Source organism: Hakea prostrata, chromosome 10 (genome assembly GCF_041222555.1).
Source record: "Hakea prostrata isolate BN-2017 chromosome 10, UWA_Hpros_2, whole genome shotgun sequence".
NCBI classification, from domain to species: Eukaryota; Viridiplantae; Streptophyta; class Magnoliopsida; order Proteales; family Proteaceae; genus Hakea; species Hakea prostrata.
Genome location: NC_142609.1, coordinates 40156586 through 40181701, shown reverse-complemented (window position 1 = coordinate 40181701; position 25116 = coordinate 40156586). Strand labels below are relative to the sequence as shown.

Below are 25116 nucleotides of genomic sequence, written 5' to 3'. Positions count from 1 at the left end.
CTTTGTTCCCCGGGTGCCCCTCGCGTCGCGCCGGGGCCCTCTGCCTTTCGTCTGCTTCCCCCCCGGTCTTCTCGTTCTTGTTTGCGGTGCTCCTCGGTTCCTCGGTTGGGCTTCTTTGTTCCGGGGCGTTCGCTCCTCTGCCCTTGGTGTGGGGCGCGTCTTGGGCGCGTTGTGCGCCTGGTTCCGCTCTCCGTGTCTTTTCATTTCTTTAACATTACCTACAAGATTTGTGCAATGTCTGCATATATCTCTATAGGTATGCAACATAAAAATAATATTTGATAGAGCAGACAAACTTCTCTATGTTGACACGGTGCGTGGGGAGGAAAGAGTAACACAATGACGATGTTCCATTCCTCATTTTCATACACATTGGTAGGTAATACGGGTTTAAAAAAACTTGAATTGCAATTATATAAAGTTAGGGGAACTTTTACATTTGTTAAACTATCTCGAGTCTTAAAGTCAATGTGAAATAGAAATATTAAGTATTGACTTAGGAGTAAGGGTGTCAATTTGGTTAAAACCGTTAACCGCGACCGTTTAACTTCCGTTCTTGGTTTTACGTGGTGATTGGTCTGTCGGTAATCCGTTCCGTCCGTTTACGATACGATTACCATTTACCGTACCTATCCGTGATATTAACCCTTTGTTTAAACTAAACTTATGTCGAGAGTCATGCTTCACTTGATCGAGGACAGAGTCAGTAGAGCCTTGTTGGAGCATGAGAGTGATATTATATTGCTTGAGGTAGTAACTAATCATGTTATAGATCTAATTTTATTAACTACCCTTTCTTATTCGTTTGAACGTGGACATGGCTGTAGTCAGTAACTAGTGACATAGTCAAGGGGCAATGGAATAGCTCTAGTGAATGAATTGGAAGTCTTGAGAGAGATTCCTCTCCCTTGGTTGACAGCAAGCGTAATGGATAGATTTAATGATTGCTCTTTTATGGGTTTTTGTAGATCATGGCAATGTGTCTCAAGCATTTCAGCGTTTTAGCATTGCATATCAGCATATGTGGCTTCTTCCACCATCACATATCTGACTTTAAAGCAGTTGCTCCCATATAGAAAACCCATTACGTGACAAACAAGAAGAAGAGGGCACGAGAAGCAAGACAATCCGTAACAAACCGCACCGTATACCGAACCGTGCCGTTTTTCCATACCGATTTTATGCCGTTTTCATCCGTACCGTTTTTTAAATTACGTTTTCATACTGCACGTATAAATATGGTCGGTCGGTTATGGTTTGAGGTTTTCAAATTCAATCCGTACCATACCGTCCGATTCCGTTCCGTCCGACACCTTACTTAGGAGAGAAAGTTGAGGACTCGAATATTTTTCTAGAAAGCTCACAATAGAACATAATCACCACCGTACCTTTTCTCCATCTCCAACACCTTCCTCATTACTCTCTCACCCATCTCCACATTCCCGTGGAATCTACAAGCACCCAAAAAAGTCCTCCAAACAATCACATTAACAATCTCTTTGGGTATCTGTATCACCATTTTCTCTCATCCTCTAACCATTTTACTGTAAAACTTAAGTCCTTCATCAAACAAACCTCCATGGCTGCAAGCATTCAAAAGACCCAATAAAGCCACCTTGTTAGGACTCAAGTCATTTATCTTGAAAATTTTGTGATAGAAAATAATTCAAGTTCTAATCTACAATCATTAAATTAAAGAAAAACATGCATAATGAACTAGAAACTTTCAGGGACAACCATGAAGTGTATAAATATTATTTATTAACCTCCAGGTAACTGGGAAACCTCAGAATTGATATTAGAAGAAAATTAACATTATGATTCATAGAAATAAAGTAAAAAGTTAAAAAGAACAATGAGAGGACCCCCAAAGCCTACCATCAAGAACAATGGGAATCAAATAGTGGTTAAGATGAAAGTGCAAGACCAACTCAATGATATTTATGAAGTTCAATATAAACAAAAGTAGATAGAAAATCTTGAAACACCTTCCTCTTAAAGACTAGTTAGCTTAACCAAATGAGGGGGAGTTCAAACACCTTCCTTTATCATACTTCCTTTGTGCCAAGGTCCACATACCACAAAGAAAGAAATGCATTGAGTTCAAAGTTTTGTGAATCTCAAACCTCTTGTTGTTTGATGACAACAAGGTAACACTCAAAAGCAGGGCATTGACTCTGAGCTACTAAAGATAAGAAAAGACAACATTAGTGAGATTCCACACCTCCTCTGTTGCCCAAAAGGGTATTTAATAAACATTGACCTTCAATTAGAGTTGCTTTTGCAAAACCTCTTATGATCACCGAATGATATGGATTCATCATTGATAAAACTTTGACAAGTTGATCATCAAATAAGGAACTGGACCAGTATGTTCATCATTAAGGGGCTCTTGATGTGCTATGTGCCAGGTCTGCTGGAACTGAAATATTGGACAGTAGACCCATGGTCCCCTACTCTCTTGTCAAATTCCAAACCCAATAAGAGTAAGGAGTTTGAAAATTCTGGGACTAAGAGGACTACATGTGGTGAGGTTTTTGCTGAAATTATCGGTATAAATATACCAAATTTATTAGAATACTGCAGATGGCCTAGGAATTAAGTGTTGGAAGTTCAGATCACCAGCAAGAAAGCAAATAAAGGTTCAATTGAAATTTCACAAAATCTAGAAGGAAAAGGAAAACACAAGCATCGTTGAAAGATTTCTAGAGGAGAGGGGAGGACCTCTAATACCCAGTTTGACAAACCTCTTTTCAAAATTACTCCTAAATGAAACATAGTTGGAGCATCTATATCCTGTAGCACAATCATAAACATTACTAGCGGTTCGAAACTTGGATCCTGCTACCTAATTGACATTCTAACATTTGATCTCAAATTTTAACTTAGCTTAGGCGGTGAAGAACTAGAACTAAGCCAAATCCAAAACTTAAAATCGCAAAAAAGAAATCGATACCGGTGGTGATGCAGAAACCCTCAAAGCCAAATATTTCATTAAATCTAAAAGGAAAATTTCGGCTAAGATGAAGAAGATGGAGAAGAGGAAACAATCATCACAAGTGGAAAATACCTCCACTCGTAATTGAAAGAAGATGAAGAAGTGGGTTGCAGAAAACTTATCCGTTTTTCGGACAGATTCAATCGAATCGGATGATAATTGGATAATTATTTTCTTAAGTAGATTCTTTTAAATGGACATGAATACAAATTGAATATAAATTTTCAGACTATGTGTTAGACATCTTTACCATTTTGTTTGTAAGGTTATTTTTTTTATTTTTTTGATAAATTGCAAAGTTAGCTTTGAAATCTAACAATTTAGCAACTTCATAGTTATTTTTGTAGAAAATTTAGAAAAAGTAGTCACATATTTCAAGTAAAAATTAAAAGAATAAGAAAAATAAATCCAAATAAATAACTTAATCGGATAATTTAATCGGACGGATAATAAACCGACAAGAAAATGGTATATTGTATCTCGCATCCTATTAGTAATTGGACACATTCAGATATTGCGAGACAGATGCGGATGCAAATTTTAGAGCGGATTTTGGTTATCTATTTACAACCCTAACCAGAAAGCTTTGAGAGAGATGAGAAAGATGAGAGAGATGAACTGAGAGCTTAGGGTTATCGTGAAAAATGACATCGATAAGTTGTGTTCATCTCGTTGAGAGAATTGGTTTTGTGCCCAAGCCACATCCAATTTGTGTGCTAAATGCTTGGTTTGACACACTTTTACTGAATCAACACACTAATTTCAAACCAGTTAATCATATAAAATTTTAATGACTTTGTGTCAAAATGAGCAAAAAATACAGAATAAGTGTTGCCAAATCGTTACTATATAACCCCTAAACGTACGGGGCGTGGAGCGGATCACCACAGTCTTCTGTATGAGTAATGTACGACCGTTACCCCTTCTCTGTACATAAAGAGAGAAACCGATTAATTTGACCCAGTGGACGGTTTACGGTAAACCCGTGAAGGGAAGAAATGGCAATGGTGGCAGCTCCGGATTCGGAGACTGAGAACAAAGGAAACCCTAATTCCTCCGACGGGCTGAATCTTTCTGGGACCCCACTTGTTTGCCTTTTTAGATTCGCAGGCGATTCGGCTGCCGGAGCTTTCATGGGTTCAATCTTCGGCTACGGTTAGTTTATTTTCATTTACTTTTATTTAGAATGGTTCAGTCTTCATGGGTTTAATTTCGTTTAGTTATGAAATTTAATGTTGCTTACTGGTTTGAAAGCTGTTCTTTTGTACTTGTGACTTCGCAATAGCAATTGCTACAGAATGTCTAAATGGGAGATCTTAGGGTTAATCCATTGATAATTGGAATTATTGTGCTGTCAGGTCTCATTAAGTTTCAATATGGAAATGGAAAATTCATTTCTTCGGATGATTTATTTTACTTTTACATATTACTGAGTTTTGGGTGTTTCATACGTTCGCTGGAATTGAGGGGGGTATTCTAGTTGCATTTTTTTTTTGATGAGTAATTGTTGAGACTTCCAAAAAAGAATTCACGAAGGATCATCATTCGCAGTTATATTTTAACTTCATCTCAGAACTAAGAAAATGATAGCTGTAGGTCATTGAGATGATGGCCCATATTTGATGCACTAATCGATTGTATGCGTATTTCTTACCCCCCCCCCCTTCTTTTTAAACCACGACTGATCAGGTCATTGGCGAGCCTAGTTATTTGGTGATTCGTTGAGGGAGTCTTTTTTACGGGTGAGAACTGTGAGCCTAGTTATTAGAAGTGCAGCTGAGTTTTGAATTATATAGTAAGAGTTAGTTGTGAGAATAGTCTAGAGACAATTTGGTGTAGATGTAATCCTTGAAGAATTGATTTTGATTAGTTGCTTTGTGCAAAAGGAGGAATCTTCTCCTTGAAGAGACCACTGTATTATTCTCCAGTTGTTCTTCATTTTTCGTGCTTGATAAATAAGTAAAGGAAGGAAGAATAATCTAGCCCCATGGTTTTAGTGTTGTAAGGTATCTCTTTATGAGCACTGCTAAAAATATCTGTTGCAGATAACAGCTGGGTATCAGAGCCAGGCATGGCTGACCAATGCTTAGATCGACTAGAAACTTGGAGAAAATTCAAAAATAGAATATTAAAAAAATGATGGATTCCATAGAACAGATGTTTGGTGCTGTCAACAAGACTTGACAATGTCTTTGGCAGCCCATGAACACGGTGAAAACTTAATAAATCAACCATTGCAAAATGGATGCCAAATTCCTGCCTTTTCTTACTAATCATTCGTTTAGATCACAAGTCCATGTGTAACCGCAGGAACAGGCCCCAAAATCAGTTCAGTCTAGTGGATTCAACTGCTATGAGAGGCAATGGTCTGATGATATGGTCAGTGTTTTTTAGGTTTAATGGAGTGCATTTCAAGAGGTGAATGGACAACTTGACTTAGGATATTAAATCCAAGATATGAAGAAGATCTTTTGATAGCCATTTGAGACCAATGTGCCTTGCATGGTTTAAAATATTCAGAAGATACAATAAACATTTTGTGGGCCCATGCCATCCTGCATTTGAAGAGATGCTGTCAAGAAGTCAGTAGCATAGGAGTGATGCCCAAGATCTTTCAAGTTTCTGTTTTTAGTTAAGTTCTATTTCTATATTTAAGAGACTAAGTTGATTTATCTAGCTGTTTTTGGGGTCAAAACTAGGAATTTAACAGCAATTCAGGCTATTAAATTTTCAATGTATTATTTTATATATTTCCAATTCTGATAGTTTCTACTTTCGTTAGATTGTACTTTGTAAGCGATCATCACCCACACAACAAGGGTTTTCTCTCTTAGAAGAAAATTAATTTTAAAATTTTATTTTATTTTTTATTATTACTAAAGCTGTTAATAGAGAGGAGGGCTGATATAGCCCCAATGACTAAAGATGAATGAAACCTGATTGTTGCTTCATGTTATTGCCGTGAGAGCCAGTTCCTATGAGAGACATCTATCTTCCCTATTTTCTGGTTTATTTTTTCAATGGATCTTTGTGTGGAACCTATTGGTGATTGGGGATTATTTGAGGGAGTAAATATGATATGTAATAAAGTGATTGATCCAATGATCTAGGTTTCTTCAGTGCGATGAAGTGGTCATTGTTCATCTGTAAGTGAATTCTTTAGATTTACACTGGGTGCGTACCTAAACTTTGTCTCTTTGGAGACATCAGATAAATTTGGAATGATATACAGAAGATTAGTATGGCCCATGCGCAAGGATGACATGCACAAATTGGAAAATGGTCGAAATTGTTTACAGCAGCTGCCTTGTGCAATTGGTGATATAGTGGGCACTAAGCCCACGTTAACTAGGAAATCTTGAGTTCAAACCTCACAAAAATATAAAGGGTGATCGATCTGCTATTCTGTCTGGAAATTTAATATATTCTGAGGATCATTTCTGGCCTATCATCAATCCTGTTGTGGAGTGGTTGCTTACTTAATGCAGTATGGTCCCACCACTGGTATGTCCCAACCAAAGGTGGTGAAGACGGACTTTCCCAGGTGTGATGGAGAAAAAGATCCAACCAATTGGATCTTTAGGGCTATTCAGTTCTTGGATCATCATCAAACAGCTAAAGAGGAGATGATCCCCTTGGCTTCTTGGGACTTGGAGGGCACTGCCCAACTGTGTTATCGACTCTTGAAGGAAGAATTGGTAAATGAGCCGTTCCCTTGGCAAGTCTTCCAAGAGAAGCTGTTTTAGAGGCATGGTTCATCCCCATCCCATGATATTTTTGGTGAACTGACCAGATTTCGACAAACTGAGATGGTGAGGGCGTACTATGCCCACCAAATTGTTACTTCTTGCAGGGAAGCTTTTATCAGTGCAACAAGTCGGCTTTTCATCAGGTGGGTGAAAGAAAGTTTGAAAGTGTATGTCCAAACTTGTAATGGATGGTGGCAGTCTTTTGGGGAAATTTGCTTGTCCTAGTTTATTCAAAGTGCAGGTGAGTTTGAATTATATATTAAGAGTTAGTTTTTAGAGTAGTCATTTATTATTTGGGGTAGAGGTAATCCTCAAAGAAATCAATTACCTTGTGTGGAAGGAGGAAGGTTTTCTTTGAAGACTATTGTGTTATCTTTCTTACCCAATTGCTGTTCATTTTCTTGCTTCCAGAATGGGTAAGGGAAGGAAGTGTAATTTCAACCAAAATATTTGTCTTTTAAGGTTCCTTCTGTATGCACTACTTAAACAGCTTTAGTGCACTTAAACCCTTGGTATTAGAGCAAGGTTTGGCTCACCATGCTTAGATCAATTGGGAGACAGGTAAGACATCTTGCAGCAATGCAAGGCTGGAATTTCAAAGGAATGATGGGATCCATTTGCATATGTTTGCTGTCTTCAACACCAGATCATCAATGTCTCTGACAGCTGTGGATGCTGTAAGAACTTAGGGAATCAACCACCGTGAAATGGAGGATGGGTTGTTGCTGGTCTCACTAATGATTCCACTGCTGGTAACAAGGTACAAAACCTTGGTTTCAAAACCAACTTGGTCATCCAGAAAACTGAGTTGGACCAAGATCTCAGCATGTTGGTGCACTTTCTTTTTTGTGAGCTCATTTGATGGTTCATTGACCTTTTAACCTCGTTTGGTCATGAGAGTTGGTAGACAGCCTATTTGGGCTATTCAAACACAAATACACAAATTTGCAAAATCGAAGTCCAATAGGAGTTTGACTTTTCAGCTTAGGTTTATAAGCTTTAACTTGCTAAAATATCCTACTCTACCTGAAAATTTAGTTATGGAAAGTAGTTAAAGCATGATAATCCTTGTAGATGTAAAGTACTTCTTAACATTGACCTCATCAACCCCTCTTTTGTCCTCACATCAGTCTCTTTGCACTTATACATCAAGTCCTAATATAGCATCCAAATACTGAATACCATTAAATCATTCTGAATTTCCAAATGTATCATGCAAATGAATGTTGTGCTGGATCAAAACTACTGGACATCAACTGACTATGCCTAAGCAAGTTAGCCTGCATTAGATCTTGCAGGTTTGGGTTTGTTGTATCTCTGCACAATCCGACAATCTTTTGGATCAAGTCCAAGATTTCTCAGTTAGATTCAAGGGATATTTGATGGGTTTATAGAAGCTTCAAACAGAGAAACTTAAAAAAGGGGGGTGGGGGCTTGATCGCCTGCCGAAGAGGATGACTTGCCAAGTCAGCAACTTGCTTGGCAGATCACCTGTGAAGGCCATCCCACTGCCAATCTAGAAACTCGGCTTCCAAACCATAACACAAGTAACTGGAGTTCTCTACTCCAAACAATCAATCTTCCAAGAGAAGGAGGCAGCAACCAACAATAAGAAAGCTTAAAAAGCAATTTGATATTGATTTACAATAACGTTATCTGTCTATTATTCTCTATTTGATGGGGGTATAAATATGTTTATACTGACCTCACTTAACAGCCTTTTTGAATTAAAATTCCTGACTGTTAGTAGATTTTCATGACAGTTGGCTGCTTTATCAAGAATTTGCCTTAAGGAAGCTAATATCACAAACTGAAAACAGATCCATAATCTTTTGCAACAAAAATCTGTACTGAAGACAGGTGTTACATGGATAATTTTTGTAATTCTTTTTAAACCAGGACATTTAGGAATTGTGATGTTTCCTTCTTTATTTCCACTCTTTTTATGGATTCATGATGAACTATCCTTCTTGAAAAAATTTCATGGCACCATCCTTTTTAAGGGAATATTGGATGATCTTGCTGTTATCTGAGTATTATGTATAAACCACTGTCTTGTTTGTGATCTTTTTGTTATTTTAAAATTTTTATTTCACTCACAAATGTGCTTTGGTACATGTATCTCAGGTTCAGGATTAATAAAAAAGAAAGGCTTTAAAGGATCTTTTGTGGAGGCGGGATCTTCTGCCAAGGTAGTGGAATGAGTGCTATTGTTTTAATTCCTGAATGGTAACTTTTGACTTGAGAATATTAATCTATTGTGTCATCCATCAGACATTTGCAGTTTTATCTGGAGTCCATAGTCTGGTTGTCTGTTTCTTGAAGAGGCTACGTGGAAAAGATGATGGTATGGGATTGCAGAAATGGAATGTTGGATTACATGCTTGATTTCTCCACTCTAATGAATCCTCGTTTCTCTGATCTGTAGTCCTCAATGCGGGTGTGGCTGGATGTTGCACGGGTGTTGCTTTAAGTTTTCCAGGTATTTGCAAGTTCAATCTATGAAATTGGGTGTACTGACCATATCAGCCTATTGTAGCATAATTTCATCAACACGCCTGGTGTGGTCGTTGATTTCTAATTAGCAGTGAAACATATCACGGGTGGAAACCTTGACTTGTGATGTCGGACGGTTTTCTGGTGCCTTCTCGTTGGCTTATTAACTGTTTTTCTTTTTCAGGTGCACCACAGGCTCTTCTTCAAAGTTGCCTCACCTTTGGGGCCTTTTCTTTTATTGTTGAAGGTCTGAACAAGCGGCAGCCGGCTCTGGCACATCCACTCTCACTGAGCAAGGACAGCTACCCACACAATGTTCTTCGACCATTGACACTCCCACTGCCCCGTGATCTAAGAGAAGGCTTCTATTCATTTTGGCAATCTTTAAATCAACCCAAGAAGGGTGCAGACCCATCCAGCAGCTAGACAACGTAGATGTTCTACCTCGATGAACATCTCTTGACATTGGCTGGACAGGTTGTGCCATCTGCCCTTATCATCAGTTGAATTGGAAGGCTGAAGGAGTTTATGCTTACACACATTGAGGAGGAGAATGAGATCAGTTCCTGACAGTTTGAGACTCAATGGCACATCTGTCATCTATGTCTAAGGCACTGGCCATTTTCAAATTGAAGAGTGCGTGTGTGGGAGGATGTGGAACATTATTGTAACTGTAAGCTAAATAATGAGGTAGGGTTTTTTTTTCTCTTTTAATTTCATCATTTTCATTAGTCGGCAGTTTGGAACAACACCTACATTTGGTAATGTTTATATAGAGTTTTATATTCCAATATTCATCCCATACAAAATAACAATAAGAAATGTAAGTAGGGCCTAATTAAATCACAGTATCTGCTCTAAATCATTCAGCAAGGTCCTTCAGGAGAAGCTACTGTCCTAAACCAAGGTCTCCTGCATGCTATTGGCGATGGCATCTAACGTTTGATCACAGAATCTGATAATGAGGAGCTGATGTCTTTCATCAATGAGAGTACTGGGCAACCACCATATGGAGTTGCCGTATACATCGTACATCTGAAAAGACACTTTTCCGATGACTTGGCCAATCTCTACTTCATGGTTTTCTGATATGCATAATGCTGATTTCCTATGTTTTTCCCACACTTTTGAATGAAAGTACATTTAACAAAGAAATGACACTCTTCATCTATTTCTCATAACTACATTTCCATCTCCAGGGAGAATCACTGTGTGATTGACTCCCTGGCTCGGAAGACACCTGGAGATTAATAGCATGGCTGATTCCTTGGTTCGAATGGCATTGCCTTGTACATATCATATAATTGGATTATGTTCCACTCCTTGGATCTCTGATCTCTGTACAGTGGAATTTATATTGAAATCCTTGAATTCTTCAAGTTCAAATAGGTAAGTTTAATTCTTACCCAAAAATATTCAATGAGTGGATGCGCTTTTGACATGGTGTGATGGCAACCTTTGATATAGGAGTTAAACTAAGAAGGTTTCAACTTCAACCCCCTATTTGCCCCATATCTTCCCTTCCTTCCCATCTGTCCTGTTCCTTCTTACTGGAACTTTTTTTTATTAAATAAAAAAAGAGTTGGGAGGGGGAGGAGGGAGGTAAGGAAGAAGGAAGAAACCCTATTTGGGTGATTCCATGAAATCACAGATATTTATATCATGCCCTTATTTGGTGATTCTATTTGATAACTACCTCTTGAGGTAGTTTCTCCGGAATACAAATTTACATTGAAATGTAGAATCACCCAATTCAATGAAATCACGTAATTACTTTTAAAACCAAACGATTTCTTGATTGGAGAATCATGATTATCTGGAAGTCAATTCCAAAAATTGTGAAATCAAACACTACCTAAGCCTCCCATCCTTTTGTCCTCTTGGTGATAGTTTTCAGTTTTTTAATTTACTCTTACTATTAGGAATCGCACTAAGAGTGGTCACATGAAGCTTACAAATGAAGCTCACGAAGGTTTAAGACAGGAAAGAGCATGCAATGACGAAGAAAGTCCACTAATTAAAGATTCGTGGTTGCTCTCCAAATAGAATCAGACTCGCTGAAGGCCATAAGGTTACTGGAACCGGAAGTTAACGAGCAAGGATCGATGGGAAGATTAGTTGCTGAAATTCGAAGCCTATATGCTTCTCGAGGCCATGTTAGATTTAGTCATGTGAGGCGTTAAAATAACAAGGCTGCTGATTGGTTGTCTAAGAGGCGGCTAATTGGAAGAATTATCGGTCTTTTCAATGTCCCCGCGGGATGACAGACATCCTTAGAGAGGATTGTCTCAAGAGTTGTGCTCTAGTTTGATTTGTTTGGTTTTTTTATCTTTTACCCCGTTTTGTAAAAATAAATAAAAAATAAAAAAAAAATCGTGGTTGCTCTTGCTCCAGGTATTGAGTAGAAAAGCATCTTACAACGATGTTCTACCAAAAAAAAAACAAAAAAAAAACGACTCAGCTGTTGACTACGAATACGAGTAGAGACTGGGTCTGGTAATAAGAATCAATTCGGACACCAAAGTAGCTCCTCCAAGCAGCTACTAGGGTTAGCTTTTCCAAGCAGAAAGTTCATTTTGCAATCTCTGCAACTCCACCCAGTTCGTGTTTCCAACTGCGGCTTCATGGCGGAACTGACCGAGGCATCATCATCATCTCACCCTGCATCTTCATCAGGTTCTTCCAGTTTCGATGTATTTATTAATTTCAGAGGCGAAGATACTCGCAAAAACTTCACTGGGTTCCTTCATAAAGCTCTGAAAAACAGTGGAATCAATGACTTCATTGACAGTCAAAATTTGTGGGTGGGGGAGGCCATAGGCTCAGCCCTCCTTCAAGCAATTCAGGGATCCAAAATTTCAATCCCTATCTTCTCCAAAGGATATGCTTCTAGCAAATGGTGTCTTCTGGAGCTTTCCCAAATAAGTCAGTGTCATACATCCATAGGTCAAATGATCCTTCCCATATTTCTTGATGTTGAGCCATCGCATATTCGAAATCAGACTGGAAGTTTTGAAGGACCTTTTAAGGAGCATGAGAAAAATTTTGAGCCACACATTGTAGAGAGTTGGAGGAAAGCTTTGAGAATGGTAGGGGAGCTAAAGGGATGGGTTCTCAAGGAAGATGCAAATGGGTAAGATTCTCACAGACTTTATTCTATAGGCAATACCAATTATCATAGCTTAGCTTTAGAAATTATTCGTTTATTTCATTTCATTACTATCCCATTCCACTCCCTTCCTTCTCTACTTCACTTTTCCTTCGCTTTTGATGCTTAAAGCTTTTCCAATAAATTTATGAAGAAGGTTCTATGACCAGTACTCTGCAGTCTTTCACAGTTATTTTTGTTTTTGGTATGTTTCTAACCTTATAATGCATGTCAAGGCTAAAGATGGGTTGAGTATGCCTTAATATCATCCGGTAAATTCGTTTCCAGTTGTGTCTGGGGTTTAGGGAAACGCCACAGCACGCAATGGTAAAGATTAATATGTGAACATAAGTGCATTATTGTTTACATAAATAGGAATATTTTTAAACCCATTCTGGCATACTATGGAGGATCGGCTACATTGTAGAAGCCAAAGTTGTTTAGGTTAATTAGAGACTCAGTTTTCCTCTTTGGTGTAGTTATAGATCTTGGTCATATAGGATTACAATTAACTTAGTAGCTAGGCTGTCTTTGGCATGATTTTCATTTTTTATTTTTACCTATTTCTTAAAAATTAGTATAAAACTCATTTTGGATCAAAATATGAAAATTGCTTGGTACCTAATTAATCTGTAAAATAGTTCTTTCACTGAAAAATACGTTTGGCATTACCTCTCTGCAAAATAACTTTTTACAAGTTTTAAAACTTCTATATATATATATATATATAAGTAGGTGATTCAATGACAGTCTTGAAGCTACGACGTGTTTTCCTCTCTGGAAGAGTCATGACAATGGGAGTTGGACTACATTAAAGCATCATCCTCGGCCATGCAAGGCTCCAAATGGGAGTCTCAAGCAGAAAAATTACGTAGGTCCGGGACCTACTCTCCACACCCCCCCTTTCAAGTTTCAGATTTAAAACTAGATTGTCCTTTATACCTTGTCTCTACCCCCCCCCCTCACGTTAGTCCTACCCCTAAAACCACATCTCAAATTAGGGCTGTAACAGGGTTGGGCTGGGCCGGGCTTTTGCAATCCCAAGCCCAACCCTATATATTCTAATCTAAGCCCATTCCCACTCGGACCCTAATTCAGGGCCAAGGATTATTGCCCCTGACCCTAAGCTCTACAGGGCCAAGCCAAGCCCATTTTCGCCCTAATTGGCCTTGTCCTTGACCCTAATTGGCCCTGCCCTAGCCCTGATTGGCCCTACACTTGGCCCTGTCCTTAGCCTTGGCTCTGGCCCTGATTGACCCTATACTTGGCCATGGCCCTGATTGGCCCTATCTTTGTTAATGTTCTTAATTCATTGAGATCAAGCATCAGGGACAAAATTATGGCCAGGATTAGGGTTAGAATTAGGGCAAAATCAGGGTCAAGGTCAAGGCCAAAAATCAAGGATGGGTCAGGACAGGCTTGGCAGGTCAAAGAGTCAAGCCCACCCTTGGCCCTAACCTGCCCTCAGGGCCAAAATCTTGAGCCCAAGCCCTATTCAAGCTCAGGCGGGTGGGTCAGGGTCGTGAGGGTCAAACTTGCACCCCTATCTCAAATAGACCCTCCTAACTCCTTGAAATAAGGCCTACAGTGCTGTTCGAAAGTAATCAGATTTGATTATGTTTTAAGAGGATACTGGTATATTCCTACTCTACTTGGACAGCTAAGCAAGGGCCGCATCAAATCTCCTCCAGACTCAGTGGGTCCTTCACCTATGGCCTCTCCACATATAAGACCCATACACTAAAAAGGAAAAGTGTAACCGAATTCTTATTAACAAGTTAGTATTATTAGGAAGAAGGAGATTAGACCCAATGCCTTGATGCAAAGTTGATGGTAGTCGTACAAAACAAATAAAATCAGACTCAACCTTACAAAGAAATCCCTGTTTTGAGGCAGCCAAACTAGATGTAATTGGACTAAACAATATAGTAGAACACAGGAAATTGGAAATGGTTAGATGTCATGTTCTGCTGGTCTAGGCATCTCTAAATCAAACCTGGGGATGTTGGCAGCTCTCGATGCTTGCAACAGAGGTGCTGGGTTGAGTATGAGTTTAGAGCAGCAACAGCAACAGCAACAACAACAACATGGCATGGATCATCTTCATTTGTCATCATCATCAAGTTCTTACTAACCAGTCTCAAGCCAATTATAGTGGTGATTAACATCCAAACAGTTCATGTACATCTTTTTTCTGCTACAACTGCAGCACTAAAATTCTCTTTTTGCAGTCCATGACGAGGGATTGCTGTAGAGTTTTGCCATCAAGTAATAGATCAACCCTGTACCTATATCTGTGGGAAACTTTCAAGGTGGAAAGATTTTGGATATATAACAATTGGTGCTGATTGGTTTTGTCTCATTTACTCAGCAAGACTGTAAGACACTTTACACACAGGATCACAAATTTCATATTGTTACAAGAGATGTTTAGAAAGGCTAACATATACCTTGTTCCTTTGTGAGAAAGAATTGGGCAGGATCTCTCAAAGAAAATTGTCAGGAATCCTTCTCACTTTAATAAAAATGTTTCTCACAGATACAGGAACATGAATGTATATCTGATGAGTCTGTTCCAGCAAATAGAAGCTCTATCTTGTCAGCTGAACACAAGGCTTATCTAATATCTACCCCCACAAAAAAAAAGTATCTTAATCATTTATCATCATTGATGAAACAACTTAACACGATTTGTGTTTGTGGGTTTCAACAATAAATAGAAGTGAGAACCCAAAATTGCATTTTATGCTTAGTTACATTCTAAATCCCAAGCTCCCAGGCCTATCAGTTATAAGCAAGATTCAACTTGAACCCAGAAATTTTTATTTATTTATTTATTTTTTTTTGGGGGGGGGGGCATGAAACAAAGATTTCCTGTCCATTTCAGTCGTATCAGCCTTTTATCAGACCACATATTATTGAAAACTGGTGGATCTAGAAAACTTTTAAGAATAAACGAAGGGGCAAGTAGATAGTGCTCAAATAACAGTGTGTCTCTTTAAAATTTAAAACAGAAAACAGCAGCCCAACCAAATGCCAGCATAGGTATGGAAGGAATTTTCACATATAACAGCATTTTTTGACAGGAATATCAGCGATGAAGATGTGGGCTTCTAGTGTTTCACTCCAATCACAGGGAGGGAAGCTAGATGAGTGGTAAATCAGGGGAGTGTGTGTCACGACCCCAGTTGTCACAGGCTTGGTGGGGCCCTCATTATGGACATTTAACTAGGGCGCGTGACAGTTCATTCCTTAAAATAAACCTGTTTTTAACTACTAAAACCAGACTAAACATTCTTTAGAACAAACAAACAACCTGTCTGATAATTTGACTCATACACATATGTACACAGTCTAAAGTCCTGTTATACTTACATTTGACCTTACAACAGTACTTTACTAGTAAAGTACATACAGTCTCAAAGAAATATATACATTCACAGTTCATTCAAACTAACATTAGTTGCAACAAAAAGAAAATATTCCCATCTTCAACTTTAAAGGTACTGTCAAGTAGCAGCACCCTTGCCCTTATCGCGTGTCTGAGGACCTGTCAACATTTTCAATAATGAGCTTTGCGGCCCAGTAAGCAATATAGACAACCATGTAAGTAAGTCAGGCAGTTCATCATGCATCAATAATCATATAACATCATACATTCCAATTTTTCCTTTCGTTTTCCTTTTCCATTATCCTTTTCCTGCTCATTTTTCCTTTTCTTTTCTTTTTCCTTTTTCCTTTTTCTTTTACTTGCATTTCAGTTATCTGACATTATAGTCTTGTGCCTAGGCAAATCCAGAGGATGCACATATCTCTTCACCACCGAAGTGGCTTCTGTCTCTTCACCACCGAAGTGGCTTCGTCTCTTCACCACCGAAGTGGCTTCAGTCTCTTCACCACCGAAGTGGCTTCTGTCTCTTCACCACCGAAGTGGCTTCTGTCTCTTCACCACCGAAGTGGCTTCAGTCTCTTCACCACCGAAGTGGCTTCTGTCTCTTCACCACCGAAGTGGCTTCTAGGCACAAGGCCTTGCACACCTCGTGGATTGCCATCGGCACAGACTCAATCTTTTCACTTTTCAGTCTTACTTCATGCCTTCCCATTTGGGTACATAAGTACCAGGACTTACAGAAGCCATTACATTTTATTCCTTTTTCTTTTACTCTTTTCATCTTCAATTCCAGTATTGTATTACCATGCTCTGCCCATTTCAATATACATTTTTCATTTCAAGCATCATTTACTATCATATGAGTAAAGCTGGACATAGCTCCATACAAGTCAATCATTTAAACATGACAGCACGATATCATTCAATCTCATCTGAACACAGTTCATGATATTCCATCATTTACATATGAGCACATGATACTTTACATTTACCATGCATAAACATTCTTGCAAATTCATGCTTAACAGTTCAAGAACACTATTAACATTTCATTCAAGCAGTTCAATCACCTCATTAAGTTGTCATCCAATCCCATGCATTTTGTTCAATACACAAACACACATATATCATGCACCTTCCATATATTGCATCAATGAATAAATAAAATAGCTTTTATGTTATCATGTGCATGCTACATATCTATTAAAGGAAACACCCACTTATCATACATAGGTTGGTCAATATTACTTACCTGTCCTGGTTCCATGTGTGTGTGATTTGACCCTGATTCTGATAAAACCGCTTTCCCTTCGGTATTCCGAACAATTACTGGCTATTTCGAAAGCGTAGGAACCAACGGTAGACTTTCCCCTTTTATTTTATTTTATTTTCTCTCTCCTACTTTCTCTCTCCTCCCCCACGGTTTTCCTCTCTTCTTTCTTGTCTTCCTCTTCTCTCCCCACTCCTTCTCTCTCCTCTAGGCTTTCTCCTCTTTCCTTTTCTCTCCCTCTCTCTCTTCTCCACGTTCTCCCCTGTTCCTCAACTTCACCTCACACACAACTCACCTCTCCCAACTCTACCCTCTCTCTCCTTTAATGACCTCACCCACTTTCTCTTTCTCTTTCTTATGCTAGCTCTCTCTCTCACCTTAACTCCTACACGTTTCTGAAATCTAAAATCTTCAATCTTCTCTTCCGAATCTTCTTTAATGGCTTCTTCTTTTGTTTCCTTCCTTCTCCACTCTTTCTCTCTCCTTTCTTACTCCTCTTCTCTTGCTTCTCCCCTACGCAACAATCCATCTTCCCCTTTAAGTTTCCTTAGTCGGTCCTCTTAAGTCGGTTGGGTAAATAATATAATATATATATAATATATATAATAAATATAATATATATATATATATAATACATATATACATATTAAATGGCTAATGGGCTTTATTATGGGCTTGTGGGCCCGCTGTAATATCTTATGCGGGGCCCACTTTCGAGTGCTAATATTCATACCTCTAGGTCCGTAGGAATTTACGCCGATCATTTCCTCGCTTTCGGTTCAGTCTAATTCCACTGTTGTGGGACCCACAAACGATGTCTGACCTCGACCCAATATCAATTGGATCTAGCCTCATTTAAACTATCATTTAACTATACTCAAATCATTTAATTAAACCGTCAAATCAATTATCGAATCCGTTAATAATCTTAAAGACTGACACATTCACACACGATAATAACATAATAATATAAAAAGACACGGGGCATAACAGTGTGTTCCAATTCCATTGCGAGAAAAGTCATCGAAGAAGCTGCCATGTAAGAAGTTGCTTAATCTTTGATCGAATTCATTGAAGTCAGTTGGAGATGTTGGTCAGTTGCCCTTGGCCTGAGAAGGTGCAAGGGACGAGCGCTGTTAGGAAGATCTCCTGGTTTCTACATCGTGTGAAGAGGGAAACAATAAGAAGTTCTATAAAAGAATGTAAATTACCAATAGATGAAAGTGATTTTCATAAAAAAATAAAAAACAAGACTTAGTCCTGTTTTTAACTTTTGATTTTTTTTCAGCCCTATTTAAATAGAAATAAGCTGAATAAATTATACCAAATGCTGTCATTTCTATTTATTTGGTTAAAATAAAAAATGAAAATCATGCCAAAGACTGCCTAAGATTGTCTAAATGCCTGTCATTACTCTAATGATACTTAAATTTAGTTTAAATGTGCAAATATTATATGTACTTGTGCTAAAATTTCTTTATGGTTTATTTTAGTACTTTCCATTATATCAAACATTATATTTCCTTAATTATTTTCATCTTTTAGAATTGTGCTTTTTCTTGTGAAATAATTGCAGGGATCAAGCAGAGCTAGTTGAATTAGTAGTAAAAAGGGTTTGGGATGAATTGATTAGTAGCACCCGCTTTGCTGAATGTAAACACCCTATTGGAATAGATTCTCATGTGAATGATCTGGTGTCTTTGTTAAAGATATATTCCGATGATGTTCAGTTTGTGGGAATTTGTGGTTTTGGCGGCATTGGGAAGACAACTATTGTCAAGGCTCTCTACAATCACATCCTTTTGAAATTCACTAAATGTTGTTTTCTTCAAGATGTCAGGGAACAAGCAATACAACACATGGGTCTAGCATCTTTGCAGAAGCAACTTCTTAAAGATATCTTCAAAAGGGATTGTGACATAGTTGATTATCAAAGAGGAAAGAAAATGATAGAAGAAACACTTTGCAAAGAAAATGTTCTTCTCGTTCTTGATGATGTGGATAATCAAGAACAGGTAAATGCTTTGGCTGGCGAACTCAACTGGTTTGGTCTAGGAAGCAGGGTCATAATAACAACTAGAGATGAATGCATTTTGGACGTGGCTAAAGTTGAGAAAGATAAAATATATAGGCCTTATGTTCTGAATTTTAAGCAATCACTTCAACTATTTAGTTTGCATGCCTTTTCGAATGACCAACCTCCTGAAGACTATATGCAACTTTCACAAGAGGTGGCGCACTACTCGGGAGGGTTGCCTTTAACTCTAAAGGTGTTGGGATCTTACTTTTCGGACATAAGCAGCAAAAAGATTTGGAAAAGTACATTACAAAAGTTAAAAAAAATTCCTCATGAAGAGGTCCAAAGAAGATTAAGGATAAGTTATGATAATCTTGAAGATAATTATCAAAAAGCCATATTTCTTGACATTGCATGTTTTTTCATCGGATGGGAAACAGAGACTGTAATTCTCATATGGGAAGCTTGTGGTTATCATCCTAAATCAGCATTATATAGACTAATTAAAAGGTCCCTTCTAACACTTGAAGACAACTTCTTGAGGATGCATGATCAAATTCGGGATATGGGAAGAAATATTGTTCTAGAAGAAGATTTTATGGAGCCTAGCAAGCGGAGTAGACTATGGTCCAAAGGTGAAATCTTGGAAGTATTAGAAGGATACAAGGTAAGATATACTCTCTTTCTTGAGGGGGGGGGGGGGGAGAAAAAGGGTGCATGGATAATTAATCAGAATAGATACATGGGTTTCAAGCATAAAAATTATATTATGCATTAAGTAAGCTCTATTTTAAGTTGTTTTGGATAATGATTTGGTGGCACTCCTATGCCTTTACATTGAAACTCTAAATGACAAGGATGTTTTTGTATCACTACCCATTCTTTTTTCTTTTACTTCTTCCCTCAGCTGGGGGTGTTTGGTGCCTACAAACTTTCATTTGCTTGGGTTGTTTTGTAGGGAACTGATATGATAAATGGCATGATGCTTCCCGCTTCCTTACCTCGTATTGGTCTATGTAATCGACAATTTAAGATGATGCACAATCTAAAATATCTCAACATTAATCATGCAAACTACAAAGGTGATTTTTCATGCCTTCCTTTTGGGTTAATATTCTTCAAGTGGCTTGGCTGCCGTAAGGGTCATATTCTACCCAACAATTTTTATCATAAGAGGTTAGTTTACCTCGACCTATCAAAGAGCAAGATTGCACAAGCATGGAATGGGGGCCTCAAAATCAAAATAAGGTATATTACAATTCTTATTCTTTTCCTTTAACTTATTGCTTCACAATGTTGAGTTCATTATTGGTCTTTATCAACTGACCAACTCCCTTGGGGTATGTTTACTATTTCCTTGACAGCGGTTCCAAAAGTTGAAACTTCTTGATCTCAAGCACTGTGAATATCTATCCACGTCCCCAAACTTTTCTTGGTTTCCTTCCTTGGTGCAATTAGATCTTGAAGGTTGTCATTCCTTGGATAAGTTAGACGAGTCCATTGGGCAGTTGAGGAAGCTTAGAAGTCTTAATTTATGCTCCTGCCGGAAAATGAAGGAGTTGCCTATGTCGATTGGAGATCTAAAATCTCTAAAGAAGCTTGATTTGTCGAAGATAACAGAAATGGAGGAACTCCCCGACAATATTTCCCAGCTGAGTTCTCTTAAAGAGCTTAATCTCCAGTCATGCAACGCACTTAAGAAGTTGCCTGATTCCATTGGTAACCTAAAATCCCTAGTGGAGCTTGACCTGTCGCGGACGGTAAAAATGGAAGAACTCCCAGACAGCATATCCCATCTGAGTTGTCTCAAAAAACTTACTCTCCGATCATGCCACTCACTCAAGAAGTTGCCCAAGTCCATTGGTTATCTAACATCTTTGGTTGAACTCCAATTGTTTGAGGCTTCAGGAATTGAAGAATTGCTTGATGGTGTTGGACAATTAGAGAAGCTTGAGGTATTAAATGCTACACTTTGCCATAAACTATTGACACTACCAGTATCAATGGTAAGAATGTGTTGTTTGCGTGACCTTCAGCTGGAAGGAACTCAAATCTCAAAATTTCCTTTTGATATCTCACATTTGAAAAACTTGAAGCAATTAAATCTTGGGAGATGCAGAAAGTTGGAGTACCTTTCACAGCTTCCCTCAAGCTTAGTTGTACTTGATTGTGATGGCTGTGGTTCATTGGTACGACTTCCAGATTTGTCTAGGCTGAAAATTTTGATGACATTAAAGCTTTCGGCCTGTGAAAAGCTGGTGGAGATTCCAGGCCTTGAGGGATTAGAATCCTTGGAATACTTGAATTTGCTGAGATGCTTTAACTTGAGATATACTTCGAGAAGTATATGTGGCCAGGTCCTTTCACTGTCTTGTTTTTCTTCTATTCAAACTGAAACTTTAGAAACCGTTAATTTGTTTATTACTTTGATGGATTTGCTCCTTTCCTTTTGTTTGTTGTTTTTCAGGGAACACTATTATTCCACAAGTCACAAAAAACTAGATTTTCCTTGACCACTGATGATGGGATCTATAATAAGGGTTTGATTCTTTGCATCGTTTTGAAATTTCCCTCTAACTTCATGGATCTGGGTCTACCAGTAACATTTGATTTTATCATGGTTGCTTCTATCCACCAGAAAGACAAAAGAACCAGGTGTTTTCATTCGTTGAGAATTAAGGTTGTCAGGTTTACTGCTTCTCCACATATAATCTATATTCACCATTTTGAAGGCTTTGACTGGTTTGGGATTCCATTACAAGGAAAAGATGCTATTGAGATCTTGGCTGTTGCCCCTCATTTAGATTACTATGACGGAAGATGTTATCCTACGGTCAAATTGGTGGAGGTCTTATTTGAGAACAGGGAACCTGGGCAGCAAATGGCTAATGATCAACATTCTGTTGCCAGGATGGTAGCAGATTTCTTCAATTGGTCGTATGTTGATGATGATGTTGGATTACTTTCTCTTAGCCAAAGCGTCACATGTTCACTAGAAGAGGTTGAAGGATCAAATTCTGTTCCTAGAGAAGAGGGGGAAATAGATAAAACATCTTCCTCTCTGAGTACACAAGAGGAAGAGAGGAATGATGGAAAAGCTTCAGATCGTTTGCTTGAGTTTCTTTCTAGAGTTTATTTGAAATTGCAAAATGATGATGAACAGTATCTTCACATTGAACAGTAGACCTCTTTTTTTTTTTCTTCCTGGTTTTCGTTTGAAGTATATGGTGGATTACCAATTCTGGTGGTGGTGGGAACAGTATCACATTCTAATCTGTTATAATGGAGAGTGGAGATGAGCCAAAGCAGTAAGACAAAACTGCAAATGAAGAACCTGGGACTGTTGAAGATTGTGGCTTACATATTCCCATTACAATCTATATGACATCCCATGTTCATTCCAAGTGTAGTGTGTTCTTGAAGCAAGAAAAGTCCTTTTGTACTAATTTTCAGTATATCAAGGGCTGAGAAGTTGGATTGCTCCACATGTTTTGTCAAATTTTTATCATCTCAGAAATCATTATTGACATAGAAGTCATTTGTGTTTGTTTGAGGATATGAGATAAACACAAGCTTCAACTGCATATAATTTTCTGTTAGATAAATGTGAAGATTTGTGCTTGAAATCTGGTAAATAGATTCTTGTATAGGACCACATTTTCTGCTGATTAATTAATCCAGTTCTGAGATCTTGAAATTATGTATTTAAAGTGGGAAGTAGGGAGATTACATTGTTGCGTCAGCAAAACCTCAAAGTCCAGTCTTTTTATAGTATATACAATGTTACTATAACGGTGAAGAAACAAAGCTAGAAGGCTTCAACACATCAGACCTGAAGGGTTCTGTTGGTTTACGAAGGAAATAATTCTGTACTCTCTGGATTTGGTCATATAAACTCGGAGAACTGTCTGTCTCTCTTCTTCTCTTTTTACTCCCTGTTTTCTTTATCCTTCTATTATTGATTTAATACTGATATCATCCAGTTGAATATTGATCTTGCAATTATTAAGAAAAAACAGAACCCAAAATCTTGGATGATGCAAGGTATCCCTGTGCAGTTCTACACATAGAACTATTAAAATACGTGGTGCTCCACCCAAGTTTGCTACTGAAAACAATGGCTCACTTTCCTGTTCCACTCATGTTGCAAGCGAAGAACTTCATTTTTGAGGGCTCTTTATAGATCATACAGAAAGTAAGAATCTTGTGCCCTTTATGGTAGTGGAGGATTTGACACAGCAGAAAAGTTATATGTTCTCCTCTACATAAAACTACTGCTAGATTAGCTGTCAAACGTTGGTGCTTGAAAGTTGATCAGGAAATGGCCAATGAGACATTTAACTGAATCATATTCTAACTGCAACTGGGGAAAAAAGGGTAGAAAAAAAGAAGAAGAAGAAAAAAAGAAGAGGACATAAAGGAAGGATTGGTGATCAGAAATTAGAAAAATAAAAGTGGAGATCTGATGATGATGTTCATGAAAGAGTCCTTCAAGAAAACCCAGTTAGAACACTCCATGAGAGATCAGAAGTCAACAAAGACTTGGTACATAAAGAGCAAAGTATTTGCTGCTTGGTTTAAGAATCTTGAATAAAGTAAAGTCAGATATTCTGGGAGATTATATGATTGAACCAACATGCACGCAAAGTGTTCTGTTGCTTGACAAATTTACATGAGAGAAGTGATCACATCTCCTTCTCCTTATGTAAGCTTCAACAGAACTCAATTCGAAGATTTAAGAAACCCTGTTCCAAAGATTATAAACAGTCTCACACTAAAATCTGGGATTTGTTAAATATTTATAAAACCCATGTTGTTAATTTGATTGTCTTATTGTGCAAACAAACACTTAGACTTTTTCTGTTGAGATAGAATAACAGATCAATATAGGTAACCTATAATACATCAAACCCAAATCACAGGTGGGAGAATTAGGTATTTACTTTCACAATAAACCATTTATTTAATCTGCCATCATTTACTTCCCAATTTCATGATTTCACATGTAAACAAATAGAAAAGTGAATCAACCAGGGAAATCCCAAGAATTATGATTTGAATTCTCATTTGCAGACATTAGAAGCTTCTAGTTGCACAAGTGTCATGTTCATGGAACCTTAAAAATATAAAACAATTTATAAAGCCTCTGCACTACTGTAGTTTGATTAACAGTTGTTGAATTATAGGTATGGTTTGAGTAAACTAGTTGGAATTGGTGTTGAATCTACGAAATCTCATATTTAAAGCTGAGAGTGAGAGAGATAGAGACTAGAGAAAGAGAGAGAGAGCAGGTGGGAATTAGGAGGCCGTTTGTGTTTTGTGTTATTACTCCTACTTGATGTCTTCCTCCATAATTTTTTGACCTTTTCAATTCTATATATATTTATATATAATATTATTTTATAGGGAAGTGGATCTTGGATTACAAAAAAGCATCTATAGACAAATGCCTAGCTATGTTGGAATTCTCCCTAAATCTCCACTGCCTTTTGAATATAGTTGTGAGTTTCTTCTTTCAGGATTTTCAAGAGAGAACTGTGTTCTCCACAGTGTCAATATGAAAGAAATTTTTTATAATACACCAATGAAGGCACCAAAAATAGTATAATCCACATGATAAAGGTAGGAAAGAGGAAGTATTTAAAAGAAAAAAAATCCATTTTTATGGGTTTTTTTTTTTTTTTTGATATCTGAGGTTCATCTGAGTTAGTTTTGCGATTACATCCTCAGGGAGATGTTTGTTGTCTGCAAGGGTCGAACCCATAACCTCTCTACTAATAAATATAAATCTTACCACTCTACCAACCCTGTATTGACATATTCACGGGCTCTTTCTTCTTTACCTATTGTCACTATGCTAAATTTGTGTCATTGATCTATTTTAGTACTAAAGTTTATATTACAGTCTTTTGAGTTAGAAAGTAAATTGTAAACAAATCCATTTGTGATGTGTTGATTTTCTTTTTAAGAAAAATCTCCATATACAAGGATTTTGTGTTTTTCTTACGTATCTTTTATGCATACTTTATCATTGACTTGATTATTTT

The 25116-nt window shown here is 37.8% G+C and overlaps 1 protein-coding gene, 1 non-coding gene and 1 pseudogene across 3 annotated transcripts; all 3 read left to right on the top strand.

Annotated features, from left to right (window-relative positions):
• The first annotated feature begins 3988 nt into the window (after positions 1–3988).
• Positions 3989–10314, top strand: LOC149002921 (chloroplastic import inner membrane translocase subunit TIM22-2-like). The gene is made up of 5 exons (XM_089137893.1): positions 3989–4153; positions 8875–8939; positions 9022–9094; positions 9176–9229; positions 9428–10314. The coding sequence occupies exons 1-5, from the start codon at positions 3997–3999 to the stop codon at positions 9667–9669; spliced, it is 591 nt and encodes a 196-aa protein (XP_088994019.1). The 5' UTR covers positions 3989–3996; the 3' UTR covers positions 9670–10314.
• Positions 6190–6292, top strand: LOC149002922 (U6 spliceosomal RNA). Its single transcript, XR_016170460.1, has one exon. It is a non-coding gene; the product is annotated as a U6 spliceosomal RNA (small nuclear RNA).
• A 1393-nt stretch (positions 10315–11707) lies between the features above and the next one.
• LOC149002920 (TMV resistance protein N-like) lies at positions 11708–23143 on the top strand (annotated as a pseudogene). The gene is made up of 5 exons (XR_016170329.1): positions 11708–12376; positions 18629–19736; positions 20028–20317; positions 20434–21426; positions 21537–23143. The product of XR_016170329.1 is annotated as a TMV resistance protein N-like (transcript).
• The last annotated feature ends 1973 nt before the right edge of the window (positions 23144–25116 follow it).